Source organism: Fusarium proliferatum (assembly GCF_900067095.1).
Source record: "Fusarium proliferatum ET1 genome assembly, contig: FPRO_scaffold001, whole genome shotgun sequence".
Taxonomy (NCBI): domain Eukaryota; kingdom Fungi; phylum Ascomycota; class Sordariomycetes; order Hypocreales; family Nectriaceae; genus Fusarium; species Fusarium proliferatum.
The window spans coordinates 5,612,263-5,633,215 of record NW_022194790.1 but is presented as its reverse complement, the minus strand read 5'-3'; the positions used below and the strand labels follow the sequence as shown (position 1 = coordinate 5,633,215).

At 47.0% G+C, this 20,953-nt stretch overlaps 6 protein-coding genes across 6 annotated transcripts; 3 read left to right on the top strand and 3 right to left on the bottom strand.

Moving 5' to 3' along the window:
* Positions 1-7,299: 7,299 nt before the first annotated feature.
* On the bottom strand, positions 7,300-9,075 carry FPRO_00272 (uncharacterized protein; the record flags this gene model as incomplete). The annotated part of the gene is made up of 1 exon (XM_031225575.1): positions 7,300-9,075. The coding sequence occupies one exon, from the start codon at positions 9,073-9,075 to the stop codon at positions 7,300-7,302; it is 1,776 nt and encodes a 591-aa protein (XP_031076198.1).
* A 1,459-nt stretch (positions 9,076-10,534) lies between these two features.
* Positions 10,535-11,394, top strand: FPRO_00273 (putative histone H2A F/Z family member HTZ1; the record flags this gene model as incomplete). The annotated part of the gene is made up of 3 exons (XM_031225574.1): positions 10,535-10,645; positions 11,019-11,150; positions 11,206-11,394. The coding sequence occupies 3 exons, from the start codon at positions 10,535-10,537 to the stop codon at positions 11,392-11,394; spliced, it is 432 nt and encodes a 143-aa protein (XP_031076197.1).
* A 793-nt stretch (positions 11,395-12,187) lies between these two features.
* On the bottom strand, positions 12,188-13,030 carry FPRO_00274 (uncharacterized protein; the record flags this gene model as incomplete). The annotated part of the gene is made up of 1 exon (XM_031225573.1): positions 12,188-13,030. The coding sequence occupies one exon, from the start codon at positions 13,028-13,030 to the stop codon at positions 12,188-12,190; it is 843 nt and encodes a 280-aa protein (XP_031076196.1).
* A 5,161-nt stretch (positions 13,031-18,191) lies between these two features.
* FPRO_00275 (putative ERD2-ER lumen protein-retaining receptor) lies at positions 18,192-19,002 on the top strand (the record flags this gene model as incomplete). The annotated part of the gene is made up of 4 exons (XM_031225571.1): positions 18,192-18,219; positions 18,282-18,340; positions 18,393-18,459; positions 18,509-19,002. The coding sequence occupies 4 exons, from the start codon at positions 18,192-18,194 to the stop codon at positions 19,000-19,002; spliced, it is 648 nt and encodes a 215-aa protein (XP_031076195.1).
* Positions 19,003-19,611: 609 nt separating this feature from the next.
* FPRO_00276 (uncharacterized protein) lies at positions 19,612-20,223 on the top strand (the record flags this gene model as incomplete). The annotated part of the gene is made up of 2 exons (XM_031225570.1): positions 19,612-19,773; positions 19,819-20,223. The coding sequence occupies 2 exons, from the start codon at positions 19,612-19,614 to the stop codon at positions 20,221-20,223; spliced, it is 567 nt and encodes a 188-aa protein (XP_031076194.1).
* A 224-nt stretch (positions 20,224-20,447) lies between these two features.
* Positions 20,448-20,872, bottom strand: FPRO_00277 (putative ribosomal protein S19, mitochondrial; the record flags this gene model as incomplete). Its single annotated transcript, XM_031225569.1, has 4 exons — positions 20,448-20,481; positions 20,531-20,713; positions 20,763-20,778; positions 20,830-20,872. 4 exons carry the CDS (start codon positions 20,870-20,872, stop codon positions 20,448-20,450), a joined length of 276 nt encoding a protein of 91 aa, XP_031076193.1.
* Positions 20,873-20,953: the final 81 nt, after the last annotated feature.

The following is a 20,953-nucleotide window of genomic DNA, read 5'->3' as shown; positions in this document are numbered from 1 at the left end:
GTTTTTACCCAGCAGTCGACTTCACCTGCTTTTCTTGAGGGTTTATATCAAGCTGACACGTACAGAATGTGCAGTGTGTCAGGAATGCAGACGCGAGGGGGTATCGGGGGATGCGTAACAAGCAGTTAAAAATGCGGCATCAAATCGTTGGCTCGTGGGTCTCGGTCGTGAAAGCGGTGTAGCTAAGTAAAGTTGAGGGTACCAGGCGCAGAAGAAACTGTCTATAAAGTGCTCAAGAAGAGTCGGGTCAAACAAGGTTCGGGGGTTCCGCCTCAGGGTCAATGACCACAAAAGCTTGTTCCGTCAGGTGTAGCGAGATGCCTAAAACAAGATTGAGGCCTCGGGCAACAAATGTGCGAAGCTTAAATCGAAGGCACTGCGAGATCCTGGATGGCGATAAAGGCGCACAAATACAGCCAGCACAACGAAGGAGGCCGAATGAACCAAATTCCTATATTCGAAGATTTGGCAGAAAATGGCGGAGTAACGTCAAAGAGCGTTACTTAATGGTCGCAGTTCGATATTTCTGGGAGCCAAAGGTGATAGGCGGATGACCCTGGAAACCAGCGACGTCTCAAAAGTAGCTAATAAAAAGACTACAAATGAGCAAGAAATAGTCGCGCGAAAGGGGAAATTGGATTCGCGCGATAGCCTCGTCTTCTCGTTGGTGCAAAAAAGGTCGAATGGAGGTTTCGTAGACGTAAGGGCTGTTGGGTGTGGACGAACCAAATTGCGGGTGACGGAGGAGGAGTAATCAAGGGAGGGAGACGAGACGAGAGGGGGAAGAAGGAAGAGAAGAAGAGGGCGACTAAAAATCGGGGGAGGAGAGGGGAGGGAGGAGGAGGATAAATGATGAGGTTTAAGAGAGAGAGAGAGGTCAGGTAGAAAAGGGGACGGGGAGGGAAAAAGATGGAACAAGTCCCAGTTAGCAAAATGTCCGGGACGTTCTCAGTGATGGATGGATGATCTGGAACGGGAAAACGGCGGACGGGAGACGGGAGACGGGGGTGTTGTAACCAAATGAAGAGAGAGGATTGATTGATTGATTGAGAAGGGGATTAATTAAGTGTCGGGTGGATGTGGTTGGGGAGGTGACAGCGGACGGCGAATAGTTTCCCGTGCAAGTTTCCTTTCCCTTCAGGTTCCTTTAACTTTAGGTTCCTCTCAGGTTCTGTCCTGACTCTTTACTAGTTACCAGTCACAGCAGCGCCAGCAGCCGTGGAGGGGCCCTGATTTTTTTCTCTCATGCCCTCCTGGGGATCCATGGATCCATGACTGACCTCCAATGTGAACGAATGAGGTGGGATGGGGCGGCGTCGTTAGGACAGTGCATACACTGTGATGAACCACCTGAGAAGAACCGCAAACACCCCCAAGCCCGGCGCAAATTGGTGGGGTTTTCAGCGCAGTTCAATTATTCTCCAGCTGTCAGAAGTCCACTGTGGAACCCTAGCATGTCCATCCCCTGAGATGCTCGTCAAGGGGTTGTTCTGGGACCCCATGCCATGAGGTGGCCCTTGAGATTTACCATTCCATTGTTCAAGATCCATCCGATCCATTCATTCATTGTTGGGTATCATTCATTCAACGACTCACTCGAACTTATTTAGTATCTAATTCGCTAGCAATACCGGTTAACTTGACCGTTAATGAAAGCCCTGCTCTTTTTAAACAGTACCGTGTCTAATATTAGCCTTTCTTTTTTTCCCCCTACTACACTTACTCTAAGTTAGATCGAAATGCACTTCTAAATTCTTAGCTCATGGTGGGGGCTTTGTGAAAAAAAAATTAAGTGATGAGCCCGGGACGAGGGGACGCTGGCCGGTTTTCGTCAAGCCACCACTTTAACAACCTAGGTTGGCATTGATTGAGAAAGACAGTCAGCCTCTTGGAAGGCTGAGAGCACAAGAGGCTGACGGTATTGGATGTTTGATGCTGATGTTTTTGTGGAAAGGCTGCAGAATGACACCTCGTGATGGTTGTAGAGAAGCAAATCAGATGCTCTATCCCTGGAGGTCCAACTGTGGCAGATGCTCCAACAGTGCGAGCAACGTCATCCCGACACCGGTATCTCTTAGCTCAGGGTCAGTGGACCGCATGTTATTGGACACGCCCAATTGTGATGGGAGTTTTGCTTTGTGTCTGTGGACATCGACGAGAGACGTACATATATGGATTGGGTGTTTATTATGTCTACCAGAAAATGTTGGAGCGACTTTTATGTTGTGCATACTGCTATGCATTCAGATCTGGTATTACGTGCATCGCCAGGTAACACCAGCTAATTCTTTAGAGGTATACTACTGCACGTATAGGTTACAGCTCAAGCCTGCGTGTCGCATTATTTTACCAGTTCAGTTGGGTAGCAAGCAAATGACTCTCAGTCAAGACCTGACTCGATGTGATGCATGAACCTGCAAGTGACTCAGTTGGGGTCACAGTTCAGCATAGAATAGGATACCTAGGATATAATGTACGGATAAGGTAGGCTATGAAGCACAACCTCTGGTCCTTTCAGCTTGTTGGGTAGCACTGTTCCAATACTTTCATTACCCAAGGGAAATAGGGGATGCAATGGGTGTGAGAAAAGAGTCAAGAGGAGATTGTCATTGTCAGTGAGGCATCCAACTGTAACACTCACAGAGACGAGACAGGACAGTCCCGCAGATCGATAGTCATTACGGGCGGAAAATCTTGGCTGTATCGTATCTAACTGGCGTCTCATCTTGTAATGATTCTGCTCCATCCTCCATCTCGCATCGTATCTTTAGCTCCCCTTTATGACACACCCGGCCGGCTTGCTCAGTGAAGCTCCCCGGATGATGCTAACGTTAGCTACCTAGCTCATGCAGCGTAATCACCTCCCTCACACAGTCAAGCACTCTCCGTCACACTAGACAAGACAAAAGAGACGACGACGAGGTGACATGGCATGTCTCTCTCACTCCCTCTCTCGACTTGCACCGTGGTTCCAGGGGTTGCCAAGGGAGATTTGAGATGCCTCAATTAGAATGGCATGTTCATGCGGAAATTCGACTACTCTATTCTAGGGTTTTCTTCATCGTCAAAGCCACGTGCAATGATGCTGCTGCGGCTCTTTTCTTGACCCTGTCTGTCTGCAGCCTGCTGCCCTGCTTTTTTCATTAGTACGCGCTATCGCCTACCGCTTGTTTGTTGACAGACACTTTGGCCATCAAATGTCCATAACTTTTTACCTTTTATCCGAGCGTATGCATAACAGCACCTGATTTATCTCTACTGCAGACCAAACTGCTTGTTTTGACTTTCACATTAACTTAGTACCTTAGTAGGACTCTCTATCTCTTTCGTCTATGGCAGTACATGCGAGCGGCCCGTCGGACGGGAAGCCAATCAAGTGGTGGAGTACAAAAAGCATGTAAGACTTTCTAATGAATAATAAACTTTTCGACAAAAACAAGAAGAGGAAAAAGAAAACATGCATCACCTGGGGGACACCAATCCTCACAAATTCCCATTTTATACACGTCATTGCGCCGCAAGACACAAGACACAAGCCCATTCTTTTCACGATGAACAAACTGAAAAGAGGTGATAATATTTCCTGAACCCCCTTTTACTTCTACAGTGCTTCTTCCTTTTTTCCAAAACTCTGCCCCTCTTTGTTCGTTCCCAATGCCCATGACGAAGCCAGGGTCATCCTAACCCGCCCACCTGGGCCGGTATCAGGGGCCCAGCCTGATCTCAGGGGACTCCCCAGTCTTTGGGTCGTCGTTCGTGTCCCATGTCCGTAAGCCCTGGTACGGTACAGGAGAGACGAGCGAGGGGACCCGGGTCCCTGGAAATTGAGCGTTGATTAGCTGGAGGGGCTGCGTCTCTTACGAAGAGTAAGAGGACGAGCTTGTTCTCAGACCTTTTTCAAGTTGAGTTTGCCTTCTGTATTGGTCTGTCGTATCGTTTATATCGAACTTGGGTGGATCACACTTCAAATGAAGCTCGTGTATGTCGCAGACCTACCTCATCTTCTAGCAACGACTGGTCAACAAAGCATGTCACTACAGACGGTATTCATTGCTTGGCCCCTCATCTCCTTTCTCTTTTGCTCGCCTGTCAAATTCGAGAAGCCTCACTAGCGCATCCTATTTCGCCTCGCCGCTGTCCCCTACACAAAAAAACAGAGGGGTCTTTTCTTCTCAAGGCATCCCAGCTTAGCCTCATCTCGCCGTCGCTCGGTTGTCCATTCCCCCGGAGATGGCGGCTCATAGATCACGCGGCCGACAGTCGACACCCCTGAACTCTCTTGTTTTAAGATGAACGAACCCTCGTGAAAATGCTCTAGAAGCTCCGGCAGACGGATCTTCTCCCCGGGTCTGTTTTCTGTTGGTCTGTCCGCGCAAACACGCGGCGGCATCCTTTGTGAACCGATCTAAGCATATATGATATCCATGTGGCATAAGATGTGCAATATTCTTGTAGATGAAGCTTGATTCTTGTCTACCCTGTTTTGAAGTCATGATTTTGGCCGTCCAACCTTTTTGTTGCCCACCACTTTGCAAGAGCACGTGTCTCGTTGAAACATGATGCACAAGAGTAAATACGGTCATGAGACGTCTTTGGCTACACCCACAGATTGCAAGTTGGCCCAGTTACGAGGTTGTGATGTCTCACGCCCCGAGACCTCCAGCAGGTTCAGGATTGATTGATGTCTTGATCCCATGTTTACAGTTACCAACCAGAAGTGAATGTTTCATCATTCAAGCCTAGTGGGGGATCGGCGTCAGCCGCTGCAACGCCCCATTTCCCTTTTCGCCATGAGATGAGCCTCACGGCTTTCTTCCATGATATCGCCACAATGACACTTGCCACTGCCTCATCCAAAACCAGAGGAGAGGTCGACTAAGTCTTAGTGAATGGGAGAGGAGGCAAGGTCAGGCACCAACGCGACACAGGATCTGACGCTAGATCTACAGTACCGTGGAAATCATTCCCAAAGTGCCATTCTATCGGCATCCAATATGCAGGCCTCCGCCCTCGCCTCTTGCCCGCAGCTACGGCTGCAGCTGCAGCATGCAGCTCGACTCGCCTACTCACCACTGACCACTCACACTCAGCTCTCAACTCGCCTCTTTTCGCTGATACTACGGAGCTATTCCCGGATCTCATTGAAGCGACGTTGCCAAGGGTAAACAAAAACTACTTAGGACCTCTTTATTAAATGACAAAAAGGCTTAGGGTAACTTCAGGTAAGCCTAGTAGAGACTTGGTATGATAGCTATTTTTGGCATCTGAGCTGAGCATCTGAAGCTTTCTTGCTTCCTAAATCTACATGTCGCCCATCAATTGCTTTGACTTCAACTTCACCATCCATCTTTCTTTCTTTAATCATTTGAAGCTTCTCATTGTACCTAAATTGATCACTTGTGTGGTTGGAAGCGTTAGATAAGATACTAGCGGTTCAGGGTGTGATGTTTGAACTGTTTGTATAAATTACCTACCATCTCCACGCCGCTGTCTTCATTTTCGCTCTCACCTAATGACTTCGTTCATTTAATGAGATTCGAATGGACATTGAAATAATTTTTACTTTAAACGGACCAAGAGATTGGCGATGCTTTAGCTACGAGCCAATTATTAGGTTCACCAATTGTGTCAAGTGCTTAAATGCCTATGGGATCCTGAATGGGATCTTATAAAGACTAGATGCTAGGCCGAAAACCAGCCCCAGGAGCCAAGTATATACCCTAAGTCACACAGAAAAGAAACAAGGTATCATTTATTTATCTAAATTCTTAAGATATAGGATAAAATCGGCAATAGGTATTTGAGTATTACTATCAAGGGTGATAGATTCTGATATCTAGGAACTTAGCTCTTACAGTAATTAAATCACCTCCTACTAAAACTTACATTCTTTTAGTCAAAGCAGAACAAATCTTAAATAATCCTTTACAGGCTTCCCAATAGTCTTATTCTTTAAGGTATTAAATGACCTTAAATGGCCATAGACAGCGTCAACAACCTCCATGATGTTCTGGCACGATATTATCGCCAAATCCTCTATTTCCAGCGAAACATAGATGTACAAAAAGCCCCGGTCTCGGGATTATGATATGAGAAACTTTCATTCTTCTTTCTCTGTTTCCCTCCTTGATTCCCCTTCTTCATCCTCCATCCCTAGTCTTCGGTCTTTCTTCGACAACCAGCTGATGAGGGGTTGGGACTGGCAATTTCTTGATACATAGGTTGAATGGACACACATCCCAGGACGGGTAACTTGGGAGAAATTATGCAATTTACCGGAAGAACTGTTCATTGGAATGAGAAAATGCTCGCTGGGTCTTTATTTCAATATGTAATATATCATCTGCTCTTCAAGAGGCGCTGTGTGTTCCGACCCAGTTGACACCGGTCCAATCACGAGAGTCTGGAAATTTCAGATTCGAGACAGGAGACCGCTTCTGAATACAATGCAATGCCTTGAATAATTCAGGAGTCGGATCTTCATCCTTTCTCGAGGAATTGGGCTGCCTCATCGGTAGAAATCTCCGGCTTCCCGGTGACAGACACTATTTGGCCCTCGTAGCGGGATAGATGGTCAAGTTCAGTACTACTAGCTGTAAAATATTATCAAAATCAATATTCCCTTGGCGAGACTTTCCTGGGATATTTATTTTCTCTAGAGTGCAATGCGGCAGTGTTCAAGTCTCTTGCTTACATTTCCCTCCTATCTCTTTCACTACACTCTCACTCCCATAATTTCGTTTACAGTCTATGGACTAGAACCACAAAATCCCCTCGTGGGCTTAAACATGCTGATCAATAACAGCCGCTTTGGGCTTGACTGGGTGTTGTTTTTAATTGCTTCATACTGTTCAAGAGACGCGACGCAGCAGGCAAATGCGAATTGTCTTTGGTATTAGCGTTCTGCTTCGAGTTTTGCTGCCAACATTATGTGCAAATTCACAGAAATAAGTTGGCGTAGACCTTCAACATGACTCTCTCTGGCACGCATATGTCCCAAATACTTTAAAGATATCCCCTACCCAACAAAACCAAGCTTTGACGTTTTCATGACAATCTTCACTGGAGTGCAAACCCAAGGAGTGAGTGGTACATTGGATATAATCGAAATACCATACTCGACTGATATAATCCTATATCAGAGGTATCAGACATGTCTCTTGACTGGTCTCCCCCCCTGAATTTTGTCTTCATCCACGCCCTGGCTTGCGCATGCCCATTCCGATCATAACTGAAAACAGGCCAGTGATAGGACGAACCAACGACATGCGATTTCCCTTAACTGGCTTCTAACTGGGCCTATAATGGTCTTCGCGTGTGAGTGTCTGCCAAAGGAGCGTACTGCGGACGAAAATCTGAAAGTAATAATGTCGCCTTGAAGAGAGATAGCTCAGGAGATGTAAGCAGAGGGCGTAGTACGCTTGTCATGTATTCATTTGTGTCATGAGTTCTCATCTTCGGGGCTAGTCTCAGCTTTTCAGCGCCCATATGCTGCATTTTGCTTTTTTTGGACGACATAGAATGTAGGATGGTAACCTCGATCGTCGCCAATCTTTCCATGTTATTGATTATTTGGCCAACTTTGGAGTAACTGGCATCCTGATTATACAAGGCCTGTTCCGTGTATGTGGGATCGTGAGAAACATAATTGTAGCCGGAGGAATTCCTAATAAAACTCGTAGAAGGACCGGAACGGGAGCAAAGAAAAGCGTCTGATTCGAGGCACAACTTGGGCGAGGTGGCACATGTAAAGTGCTGAAACGCCGTTTCGCGGTGCTTTTTGCTGAGGCCTATAAATTGTTGCCAGAGGCTTGATTCGTGACTCAATCCCTCGTCAGAGGAAAGCTCGGAATTGCTAAGGCCTTTGATTTCACAAAATTTTCGATAGTGGTAAATACGATCTGGCTGGCCGACGATGCAAAATCGTTTCAGGTTTAGCATAGAGGTGCGAATTTGCCAAATGATCTCATGCCACAACAAACAAGTACTCTCCGCCTCTCCCACAATCTTGGCCGTTGAAAAGATATCGCGGCCATCAGTCCAGAAGCCCTTCTGTGTGCTCGGATGACCAATGTGTTTGGATAGGACGGCACAACCTGCGAGAAAAAGCTCTTCAAGATCTAAAGAAGTTATCCAGTCGACCTCACGCTGATGACTGAAGACGAAGTGCCCCAATGAAAGGCTTCTGAGCTTGGGCATTCCGTTTTCTCCGCCAATAAGGCGTATATCAATGTTGGGGAACCAGCCCCAATATGACTGGTAATGTAGCGAGAGGACCTGTAGGTTGGCAGCGACCCTCGAGGAATGCCAAGTGAGAGGTAGCTGAGTGAACATCTCCTGGCATTGATTTGGGATCGCAGTTGTCTCTGTGAATGCCCATTCTCCCCACCTGGCTTTGTGCTGCGCTATATCAAGCCTCAAGGCCTTGATGTTTCCCATGGCTGTTTTGAATTCGGGCATATTCGTGAGTTCTGGATCATGGTAATCTCCCAAGCTGGAAATTATGAGAGTAGATAGAGTAATCGGAGATGACGGGGTGTCAGAGGGTGAGCTCTCGATTGAGGCACTGGAAAGTGTGTCGATGGGTTTTGGCACTTCCTTAGTGAATGTTCCCGTCAAAATGCGAAAAACAGTTTTCAAAACCCTACTTCTGAACTGGCTGGAACCTGCTTTGAAATCCTGCAATGCGAAGCTGGCATCAAAACACAGATGCAGAGTCTGAATGTTTCGAAAGCGAGCTAGAAGGGGCAATGCATCCCAGAAGACAGGAAGGAGCTCGAACTGGTCTTTCTCAAAATAGTAAAATCCATTATATACTATGCTGGAAACATCACAGCTGACTTCGCGGACAAGTCCACTCAACTCAGAATTGGCGAGCTGTATGAAGCGTTGAGGGTCATTGTTGTCTTTTGCTCGGGCCAGTAATCGAGTGCGGCGAAATAGCCGTCGTGTGGCCAATGGCGAAAACCTGTGGTCGACGAGTCGCAGATTCTTTACATCAGCTGGTGGGAGAAACGACATGACATTGTCGAGGGTCTCTGGTGGTAAGTGGTGAATCCTTGTAGCAGTGGCCATGCTGAACATGCAAGGGATTAAAGAGTGAATTGGGGGCTTGGCGATCTGCATTGAAAACGGTCGCAAGCAGGAGTTAAGATAAAGTTGGGCGCGAAGTGCTTTTTTGTTTTTGGAAGAGGTGGAAATATTATGGAAGAAGGAAGGCCATCCTCTTCCCTCTCTTAAATGTGGAAGGCACATTCATAGTGGCGGCCCTGGGCTGCAGTGCAGTGTTAACGGCAAACATTGCAACATGAAACAAACAAGAGAGTAGAACACAGTGGCTGGGATGGAAGTGCCTTGGATAACTGTCTCGGTGACGGCTGGCTACGTGGATAGGCAAGATAGGAAAGTGTTTGGCCAAAGCCGAAAGTGCAAAAACACTTGAGTTGAGGCCTTCGACAGGTGTGAAAGACTTGATAAGATGGCTTGCTAAGATTGAGATATTCCATGCACACCACCACGGGAGAAACATATCTGAGCAGGTAATATTGTACTACAAGATCGGCTGATAGATCCATTCAAAGGTCATGTAAACTTGTTTCCAAATATCAGACTTACATAAGGTAGGTAGGTACCTTGGGCAAGGAAGATAAAGCATTTGCTCGGCTTGGTGGTTGTAAGTCAGGTAAATGCTCGGCTAACAGGGGCTAGAACAGCCACACTTCAGCCACAGCGGGACATGATCAACCCCAAACCGAGCCTGAGTTTCAACTGTTCAATACACAACGACATCTCATCAAGTGTCTAACAAGATGCCCTGACTTGTCAGAAACCGAAAAGATACCGCTTCTGTACCAGCAGCCATGCCAGTACATGCTGTATCATCTTTATGGCATTCAACAATCTCCGGGTGAGACATAGCTGTGAATATGCGGCAACCCGTTCCAAGCATGACAGCAAACAAAGATGAGATGAGCCAAGTAAGTATCAACACAGCTTCTCCGCCAACACCTCTAGGAGCTTGAAAGAAGTCTTTCTTGAACATGCCACCTTTCTTTGATCTATATATACCCTTTTTGAGGACTTTGCAGCACCATAAACCCTGTTTTGGTGATACCTAACCAAGTGCCTCTTCTCACACAGCCTTTGCTGGCCCAGCTTGATGGCCGGGTTTATCTCGGGTCACTCAGCCAATGAGAAGCGTCTCTTCATCGGCAAGTGCAATGAGCAATTAAGCTTCCAGCAGCCAGAAGGAAGCCAGACGCTACCTGAGGCATGTACCTCTGTACCATCCAATCCCGCACCGCATCTCACGCAAGCTCGCCCTTGGCCAGAGCCTGCCTGAAGAAACAACATCAGCACCGCACCGCAGCCCGCTAAATTTCTGCCACTACGAACTCTCGATCCCGCGTTTTTCACATCAACAACATCAATCGCCATTTCGACCGATCGGCTACCGCGTTCGAACCCGTATTGATTCATCCCCAAATTTTTGATACTTTTATCTTACGACTTTTTTTACGCGATCATATCGACAATGCCTGGTGGAAAGGGAAAGTCTTCTGGCGGAAAGAGCTCCGGCGGCAAGACGAGCGCTGCTGAGGGCACCAAGAAGCAGCAGAGCCACTCTGCTCGTGCTGGTCTCCAGGTGAGTCTCAACTTGAAAGGTAGAAGAGGAGGATAGGCTTGCTTTGTCGACCGATTTGCGCACATGCCATGTCCCGCATCCCACATATTTCAAGTTTCACGATCCGTTCTCGACGCGTCGACCATCTCCGCACGACCAGAAAATCTTTTCAAATTGACAGCGCACCCTGTATTTGGCCCTCGCCGCGCGTTTGAGCTGATGCGACGGTTCGGCAACTGGTCACCGATATTCTGGGGCGGCTGTCGACGTTGTTTGTATGCACGTTGGGTTGAAACGGGACATGACGGAATGCGCAAACAAAGACGGCTCGGGAAACATTTCTATCAAGGATTGCTGGTTTCATTTAAACTCGTACTAACATGGTATTTCACAGTTCCCTTGCGGTCGTGTCAAGCGTTTCCTCAAGCAGAACACCCAGCAGAAGATGCGTGTGGGAGCCAAGGCTGCCGTGTACGTTACAGCTGTTCTGGAGTACCTGACTGCCGAAGTCCTCGAGTTGGCAGGCGTAAGTTTATGAGTCATTGTTGTTGCCTGAAATTAACGCTAACATTTCATCACAGAACGCTGCAAAGGATCTCAAGGTGAAGCGTATCACACCCCGCCACCTCCAGCTTGCCATTCGTGGTGACGAGGAGCTCGACACCCTGATCCGTGCGACAATCGCCTACGGTGGTGTCCTGCCACACATCAACCGCGCTCTGCTGCTCAAGGTCGAGCAGAAGAAGAAGGCCAAAGCACTTGAAGGCTAAAGACGTATCGTTTAAGGCTCTATTTTGCTTTTATTCTTTGGGACTTGCGGTAAACCGGTATATGGGATGGTAATGCAGAAATGCTTGAATTCGAATTCGATGGGGGCGTCGCGTCGAGATATGAGCGGACGTCCGCACGACCACAGCTTGGATAGCTGAGGGCGCCTGCGCTTTCAATAAGCACACGACGAGCTCTCGGGTCTGCTCCAGAAGCCGATGCCCGATGACGAGAGGGTTCACGTTATGACGAAATGCCCTGTGCTGTTTGAGTTGCGCGAGCTGTGTACAACAGTTGTGTTTTCACCTTGGTGTCTGGTCTGGTCTGGTATGAGATGCGACACGGAACCGCTGTGCTGATGGACTGGATTAGGTAGACACGGAAATACGAGTTCCTGGTTAGTCATCGAACCTTCAATGTTAAAATGAGTGTGGTTTGTTATGACCTGTTTGTGTTAGGAATGTGGATTAATGAAGTTATCACGCCCGTTCAAATGATGTTTATCTATTATGATCCGCTCACTCAAAACAGTTCCCTATTGCATCCCCGATCTTTGCTATGCTTTTCATTATCTCATCTTCCCTGAATAGCTGTTCCATGCCAGCCAAGGACAGGCAAGAAGACTTGGGACCTTTATCCTAAGCAATGAAAAGACTTAGGTAAGTTTAGTAAAGCTTTAGACCAGTTTAGGCACCATTCTTTATTATCATACGTTTTATTTCCCTCCTGTGGCCAGTCTTTGCCGTCAATTATTTCTCTTCTATCCATCACTCCTCAGCATCTTCCTTGTTTCTTTTAACTCGACTTCGCCAGAGTCGATGCATACCAAGCATCAACATCCCTCCTGTATGCCACAAATATCTCATCCTCGTCATCATCAATGTCTTCAGGATCTGTCATCTCCTGATCGAACTGCGGTAAAAGCTCACAAAGGGGCAGCTTACCTTCTTCTTCTTCATCATCATCCTCGTCATAGTATGTGGAGTGGGACGTGCCTCCTGTGGCCTTCGGGGGTCTCTTCCTCAATGCTTCATAGCGCTCTGTGTGGCACTGACCGGGAAAGTTACAGTCTACTTCGCAATTTTGCTTCCTCTCAAGCATGCGCACCAGACTTTCCACCGTAAGATGAGTGCGTGCTTCGACTTCGAATTTGTATCGCTTCGCTCGACGCTGTGCACTATCCAAGCCATCGAAGCTGCGCTTGATGCGGCTCTCCCAGCTCTCAGGTCTCGCTTCATACTCCAAGCGAAAGCGCTTCCAGTCATTGTATTGATTCCAGAACTCGTAGTCGTAGTTAGAAAGCGTTATGGATGGACGTTTTGAGTATTTACGGCTTGTGGGAGACGTTTCAGCCTCTGTAGTAGATCTGCTATCTGGACTATGGTTGCATGAGAGGGGAGACTCTTGATATGTTCTGGTAGGTCCGCCGTCTGAGCTTTTGCCTGACAGGTACTTGTAAGGGGGGCTACTGTTGTATGAAGGACACTTGATACAGCGGCTTGTGACGGAGATCCTGTAGTCCTGCCCGCAGTTGCGACATTGCCATATACATGGCTCGGGTGTTCCAGGAGGGGGGTCCTTGGGGGGAATGCAGTTGAGGGTAAACATTCTGATGGGTTGCTTATCCAAGATGTCCATTATTGTTTCAGTATCTGGATGCAAGTTGTGCGGACTCGAAAGCATCGAAGTTTAGTGTGGACGAGTTCTGGAATACTATGTTGTTGAGTTGTAGTTAGTAAAATGCTTGAGATAATACCAACTCATCTGCAGCATGTCGCATTATATGGTCATATGAAGTTTGGTGATGAACATTATGCTTGATTGTTGATCATACAATGAACTTCCAAGGCATCAATGGATGTTCATACAATCGAGTTCAAAGGGTGCCGAACATATAGATCTCGACAAAACTGCCTGGGGGAGGATTGGCATTGTCTTTGTTCCGGTCTATGAGACCAGAGCTGCCGTGAAAGAGGCATAGGCGAACAACGATCATTTGTTAGATGCCTGAACAAAAACAGTAAATATAAGATATCGTGGGATAATTTGTTGTCCATCGTGGGCTTTTATTTGTGGATCTGTGGTGTCTTTGTTCCTGTGTAGACCATCAGGGCAACCTGCGGGCATGTCAATACAGCTCAACTATAACCATCTTCTTTCCACTACCGGTTTGAAGTATTACATCATTTAATTTGGTGCTCGAATGCTTCATATTTGAAACAAGTGTCTCCTCTGTGTCATTGCGACGCCCAGGAGTCCTGTCAAGATCAAGTATAAGCATTACTTCAAGCATAATACATGGCAATCGATCATTTCATTACAACTAAGTTGACTATTTCAATCCATTACTTGAGTTATTTCAGAGTCAGCAAGCGACGGTATTGACTTGTTTACTCAAACAGCAATACTTCAGAGCTAAACCCTTGAATCCATCACTGAGCCTTGACACTCCGTATTATCTCAATCACACGGCTCACAATTGAAGCTATGTTAGTCACCAGTGTTTTCAGTGTACCTAAGTAACGCTACAATCTTGGGACAAGTTATATATTGCCGATTGTAAACGATTACATCGGGAGTTGTCCATAACATTGGATCTACTAAGCTTTTATCTGTGATAAGGTATCCAGTACCTCGACGTCACCAGCTTGAATTACTTCAAGCCATTTTACCTAGTAGAATTATGGACCGATTAATCATTGATACCTACGAGGCTTTGGAGATGTCTGTGCTACGGGGAGTGTGGTTAAGCCAGCCAACAAATTCTCGGATATTTATAGAACCCCGAGACCATGATAGACTGATCATCATGGCTCTGGCTTCTTGATGTGGCCAAACTATGGCGCCTCTATTCCTCTAATACACCATCAAGGTGCCAGTATTTCCATGACTTGATCTTTTTGCTTCTCTGGGATTCTCATGGTCAACGCCTTCTTCCATGCACAGTTGCTCTTCAGACCGAGTGCCACTATATTAGGGCTGTGGTTGCGCCTCATGCAGATATTTGTACGATTTTGGATGGATAACATTATGGCATGATCACATTTTGTGGTCGAACTCGGTTTGCTACTCATCTATGTAGACTGTTCTGGGGAAACGATGTTGTAGTAAATCTTTGTGGACGCAAGACTTTACTTTCAAGGCCTTTTCTTATACATGTGCGGTGTGTATAAGATAAAGTTCGATACCTCGTAGGTATGAGCATCGTCTACTGGATCAAAGGACAAACTTTCGTACTCAGGACTCGCACTCGCTTTTGTATAAGCGAGCTCCATTGGCTTCAGAATTGTATAAATCAAAGCAAGTGGAACAAGGACAGGAATTATGTTGAACTTAACTTTGTCACTTGAACTTACCGTCGTTAGTTCTCCGTTGATCTAACATGTTCTCTATAAACTCACTCCTCAAATTCACAGAAAGGTCTTCAAAGCTTCTATGATACGACACTCCGATCTCGGTACATAAGTGCCTCTTTGAGATAATGAAAAAAGTTTATTGCCCTCAGAAGCATTTAGTACAACAGTTATGGCTTTTATCACGACCTGGATGGTGCACATAGGCTGCTATGAAACTTCACGTTTGCGTTTCCGGTGCTGAAGCTCGAGAGTTCATAAACTTTCACGGACTCTTTGTTAACTCATTGGTTATGCATTCTCGGTGTAAGTCCCCGACACTCACATTGCGTGACCACCTCAAAACTCACGATGCAAACTTCAAATTCACAACAAGTATCTGGACACGTAGACCAAGGGTTTCTACCCTGGATTTGAGTTGAGGAGTCTAATATTTGTCTATATAAGGACGAGCTCCTCCCACTTGGAACATGATTCTTTCTTCTCCTCAAGCATGTTTTGTTGTCGTGTTTGTTATCGACTTTCTTCCCTTCTTTCATTCGTTTATTCATACCATTCATTTATTCATTCATTTATTTATCATTGTATGCCGCTTGCTCCGCATACAGTACGCAGGGTACAACTTCAAAGTATTCACCACACTTGTCACACGAGATAATAGTCATCGACCTAGGCGCACGTGCTTATGTCGTGCGCCCTTTGGGAGGACATGGCAGCATCGTGTTTTTTCGGGCAAGCCTTTCTGCTTCGTGCGCCTTATATCGACAGGGCGGGTTGGCTTAGCCACGCTAGCAAACGACGAATCGTACGGTACCAGACACAGTCAATTAATCATCCTCCCTATTATTAGTCCACTTGCCAGGTTCAATATTCGAGTCTCCTTGGTTCTATGCGGGATCATGGTTTCATGATATGGGGCCACCGGAAGTAAAAGAGACGCCGAGGGAGAGGAAATAAAAAAGAAAACGAAAATGAAGAGAGACAAAACCAGAAAAACATAATAAAACACAAGAACAAAGCGTCAAGCCAATCCTCTATTGTTCTGTCAGGGGCATTGCTCTTGGCACAAACAAAAGTCACGCAGCTCAAGTCAACAACTCGGGATGACCTAGCCAAAATAAAACTCACGAGTGGCGGCAGGTATCTACTCGAGGGGCAGAAGGCTTTTCATCATGCCATGGAAGAGTTGAATGTTCTTCATGTGCCTTCCATGAGGTGATGGAAGCCTTCAAGAGATGATGACGGCTGAGAGTCAACGTACCAGGCACTGCTTGCTCCGTTGCCAGGAATACTTCGACTCTTGTGGAGACTGACAGTGCAATCAATGCCATATGCCAGCTGCTGGAGTTACGCTTCTTCGATGCTCAAAACTGCGAGAGAAAAGGACCGATCGGCCATCGTATAATGGCATTCTGCCATTTTAATATGTCAGACGTCTTCGGGTTCTCCCCTAGCGGTTTTGAGACCTTGCCGGAGAATTGCACCTGCTGAGCACTTGATAAATTGTCACCGCCGATACTCCGGCTACGACTAAGAAGATCGGCACGGGACACCATCAGGAGACTTAACTGAGTAGTGATCTGGCCTCCTTGAGGACTGGGTTGAACTAGGAGAGTCCTGTTGTTGTTTCGACGTCTACCAAAAAAGATAAAACCACAATAGCCCCCCGGGGTACGAAAAAACAAAACAAAAAAAGCACGGAAACGATTTGGCGGCGCACCGGCGTCATCAGTTCTTATATGTCTTTGTGATACCCCCAGACTGGCTGTCACAGCCAGTGAAGTTATTGTACCACAGCTCTAAGGACCTGGGCCACTGTCAGAGAGCGACCCAAGACCTGTGTGCTGTGAGTGAGTCCCCAACATTCTTGGTCATGAACATTTCAAATGATCACTCTTGTTGGATAAAGCAAGACCTGGTTCCGATGGGTTGTTGCGGTATGCTCTGCATCGCCGGTAGCATCAACTATCGTCTTTTACTTGAGCCACATCATGTTACCTTTGACGCTTGAGGAGAATCGTATAGCTCTCTAGGGGTCACCCAAAACAGAGAGCTGCGAGATCTGCTGTCCTTTGGACATTCCAGGTATCGCCCTAACGTCTGTTAACACCTCAGATACCTCTCGCCAGGTAACTTGAAGTGGCTCGAGAAAGAAAACACTGAATCAGTCTTAAAGAAAAAAAGAGAAAAAAAGGATGAAAACGAAATGAAAACAAAAGCTGTCAACTGAACTAGCCCAGTATCCCCTGGGCATGTCTTTTTGGGGGCTAGGGCCAGAAGACTCTGTCCTGACAGTGCATGGTCTTTGATACACCTTACGGTGTGGTCCGCCATAGGAGTATCTTGGGCCTGTGAAAGCTGAGATTTGGACATGATGATGACTAGGTATGGAGTCAACATTATGTTATGATGGAGCTCGAGTTTCCCGCCTCGGTCCCGACTGCAGTTACTGATTGCAGTTGAGGATGGTGGAGGAGGTTGACGGGTTGCCAAGTACGATTTGCTTTGTATCAAAATGAAGCATTGGGAGTGTAGGAACATTCTGGGAATACAAAGACTGTCTGTGCATGGTAAAGGATGTATCATGTTACAACCATTGGCCAGGCATAATAGTCTAGTGGTTAGTTGGTTGGTGGATTTACTTTGCTTGGATGGCGAACGGCACCTGCGCCCTCGATCATCTTGCGTGTTCTGCAACTTCATAACATCAAACAAAAAACCTGCGGTTTAGGTAGTTTAGTAAATATACTGCAACCGTACATAAAAACAAGCGGAGCCATCGTGACGCGATATCTGTGCTTGAATCAGTTGGTATTTGTTTGGGGGAGCAAGAAAATATGACCTGGAAGACTTTAGGCAATTTAGCCTAAGCTTAGGGGACTCTTTACTGAGTTTATGGCATCCTCTTCTAAGTCTTTTCATCACTTAGGGTCAAGGTCCTAAGTTTTCTTGCCTCCCCCTGGGGGTTCTAAGGACCTAGTGAGTAAACTACCTATGTCTACAATATGAAGAACGGTTCAGTAACGAGTAGATTCAAGCCTGTTTTTCATGAAGTCGTTATCTGAACCATGGTTCATGCTACATTCACTTACTGGTATAACTTCATGATAACAGCCACACGCCCCTGACCTGTGGCTGTAATATTGTGGCGCTCAACTTGACACATGCGAGACATTACGTAGCTAGATGGCCCAATGAGCTTGCAATCGCGTCGTGTCCTTTTTCAGCCAAAGCTCAGCTCAGTTTCAAGATTCATGATTCTCCCAAGCTCCCCTTGTCAATCCCTCGAGCCATCACCATCCAACCCTCGTCCCGAACGATCCTCAATTGTATCCGTACTCACCCACCTTTGACAGGTTGTCGCTCGCTTCCCACTCGCTGCGCTTCTAGCAGCTATCTCACTTCTTCAAATTCCTTATCTTAGCTTTGCGACAACTACCGCAATCATGCCTTTGAACGTTTTCCGAGTCGCTGGTACGTTTACGACAATGCGGAATCGACGGTTCTGTTGAGTCGTTTGCTGACTTGTAGCACAGCGGATTTCTCGCATCTCGGCTCCATCTTCATCTTGCTTCACAAGATGGTGCAGCTCAACGTTGGTCCTCCCTTGTCAGACGCTGTGGATCAGCAATACTAATCGACTTCAGAGCTGCTCGGGTATCTCTTTCAAGTCGCAGACACTCTACATGCTTGTCTACATCACCCGCTATCTTGGTACGACTCCTGTTAATAAATCCCAGAGGCGCATTCTAACCTGCTCTAGATCTCTTCAAAACCGATAGCATCTACAACTTCATCTTCAAGATCATGTTCCTTGGCTCCCAAGGTTACATCATCTACCTCATGACCAACGCCTACAAGCCTACCAACGATCCCAATGTCGACACCTTCCGAGTCCAGTACCTCCTTGCGGGAGCTGCTGTTCTCGCCATCGTCTTCCCCTATCACTACACCATCTCGGAAATTCTGTGGGCCTTCTCCATTTGGCTTGAGTCTGTGGCTATTCTCCCTCAACTCTTCATGCTTCAGCGCACCGGCGAGGCCGAGACCATCACCACCCACTATCTCTTCGCTCTCGGCAGCTACCGCGCTCTTTACATCCCCAACTGGATCTACCGATACTTTGCCGAGACTAACCACAAGGTCGACACCATCGCTATCGTTGCTGGTATCGTCCAGACGGTTCTGTACAGCGACTTCTTCTACATCTACTACACCAAGGTCATGAAGGGCAAGAAGTTCAAGCTCCCCGTCTAAACGATCAACAAGACACAAGACACCTGTACGAAAGAGAGCACCAGGCTCTCAAAACACGTCTTATACGTTTTGACACTGTAACGATGAAGTAGCCAATAGGCAAGACAAGACAAGACCAGAGTTTTGGTCACGACAACTCCGGCTTCTGGAGATGCATGCACGGCGTTGGTTTGGGAGGTCAACAAAGGCGGTAATTACAAATGGCGTCGCCGCTTGGCTTGGAGATTTTGGGGAAAATGGATTGTTGATTTCAGTGCTGTACCAAGTCAAAATAGAGTGTAGTCTATTTGCGTTGAATGCTGCTATTTCTGTCATTTGTAATGAGCTCAGGGCACTCTACAATGAGGAAACGAAGAGGCATATGAATAATTAAGCAGGGAAATACAACATGAGAAACCTCGAGTGCTGGTTTATGCTTATTTGATTGTGCCTGGTTGGCTTTGCTTAGTCCCATTAAGCTTCTTGGCATTGTGCGGCTCATGCAAGCCAAACAATGGATTAGACCATGACATTGAATCACGTGACTCTCCCTCTTAACGCGTCGAGCATCAATCGCTTTGACTTCATCTTCAACATCTTAATTAACATCGCATCATCAAATCTTTCAATATGGCTAGTGATGCGCCCGAAAAACCAGAGCAGACCCCTCCTGCGCCAGAGGTACCAGCTGATGAAGCGCCCGCTCCAGCGATTCCCGATCCTCGATTACCAACTCGCAAGGATGTCTCGCTACGGGAGTTCCTGAACAAGATGGATGACTATGCGCCGATTGTACGCACTACAGACTCCTGATTCGACTCATCTAACACTCTCTAGATTCCCGACGCAGTCACACACTACTACATGACCAAAGCCGGTCTTCCACCACCTCCCCAGACCGATCCACGCCTCGCGCGACTCCTCGCCCTAGCAACCCAGAAGTTCATCGCGGACATCGCCGCAGATGCATACCAGTACAGCAGAATCCGCGCATCATCCAATACCAACAATCCCATGGGGTCTCTTGGTGCAGCTGCCGGATTCCCTATTCCTGGTCAACCAACTGGCCAGCCCGGAAGCAAGGATCAAGCTAAGGGCGCACCGCTGGGTATTCAGCGACCGGGCTACGGAGGTGGTGGACAAGGCGGTAGCCAGAACAGGACTGTTCTAACCATGGAGGATCTTGGTATGGCTGTTGGAGAGTATGGTGTCAACGTCAAGCGTAGTGAGTTCTACCGCTGAGTATGTATTTGGTTATATGACTGCAAGGCGTTACGGTTCGGCGTTCACGGAAGGATTTGGGTCCCTACATGATATCAAATATGAAAACCAGGAAAGTCACAGCTGGTTACAATAGATCGCCTGAATATGCGAATGGATCTCTTCGTTGATATCATTGCTCTAGTGATGTTACATGTAGTGTTTTGTACATGGGTATACCCAGATTCCAGTCCCTATTTGATATTCTACCTCTTGTCCCAGATATTTGGCTTTCGTGTTCTATCATCAGTCAGAATACATCCATCTTTCGGCTCAGACCGAGACTTACGGTGAGAATTCGCCAAGCTTGTGTCCAACCATATCTTCTGTAATGGTCACCTCATGGTAATCCTTTCCATTGTGCACCTCGAACTTGAGACCGACAAAGTTGGGCAGAATCGTGGCTGATCGAGCCTGTGTTCGCACAGGAGGCACCTTATCGCTGGAAGACTTGGGCCATACAATGGGTAGGCTATCGCATGTTAGAACGGTCAAGGTAATCGAGTCGGTCGTCGCCTTACGGTACCAAGTGCGGCCCTATCAGCAGAATTAGCACCCAACAACATCACAGTGTAGAAATTGACATACCCTTCCACACTGATCGCTTAAGAAGAACCCGTGTCGCGTGCATTATCGCTGGCACATGTCGTTCCCTCGAAATTTCAGACCGGCATCACCAAGCTTCAATGCGACGGATCTAGCCGGGTGTTGT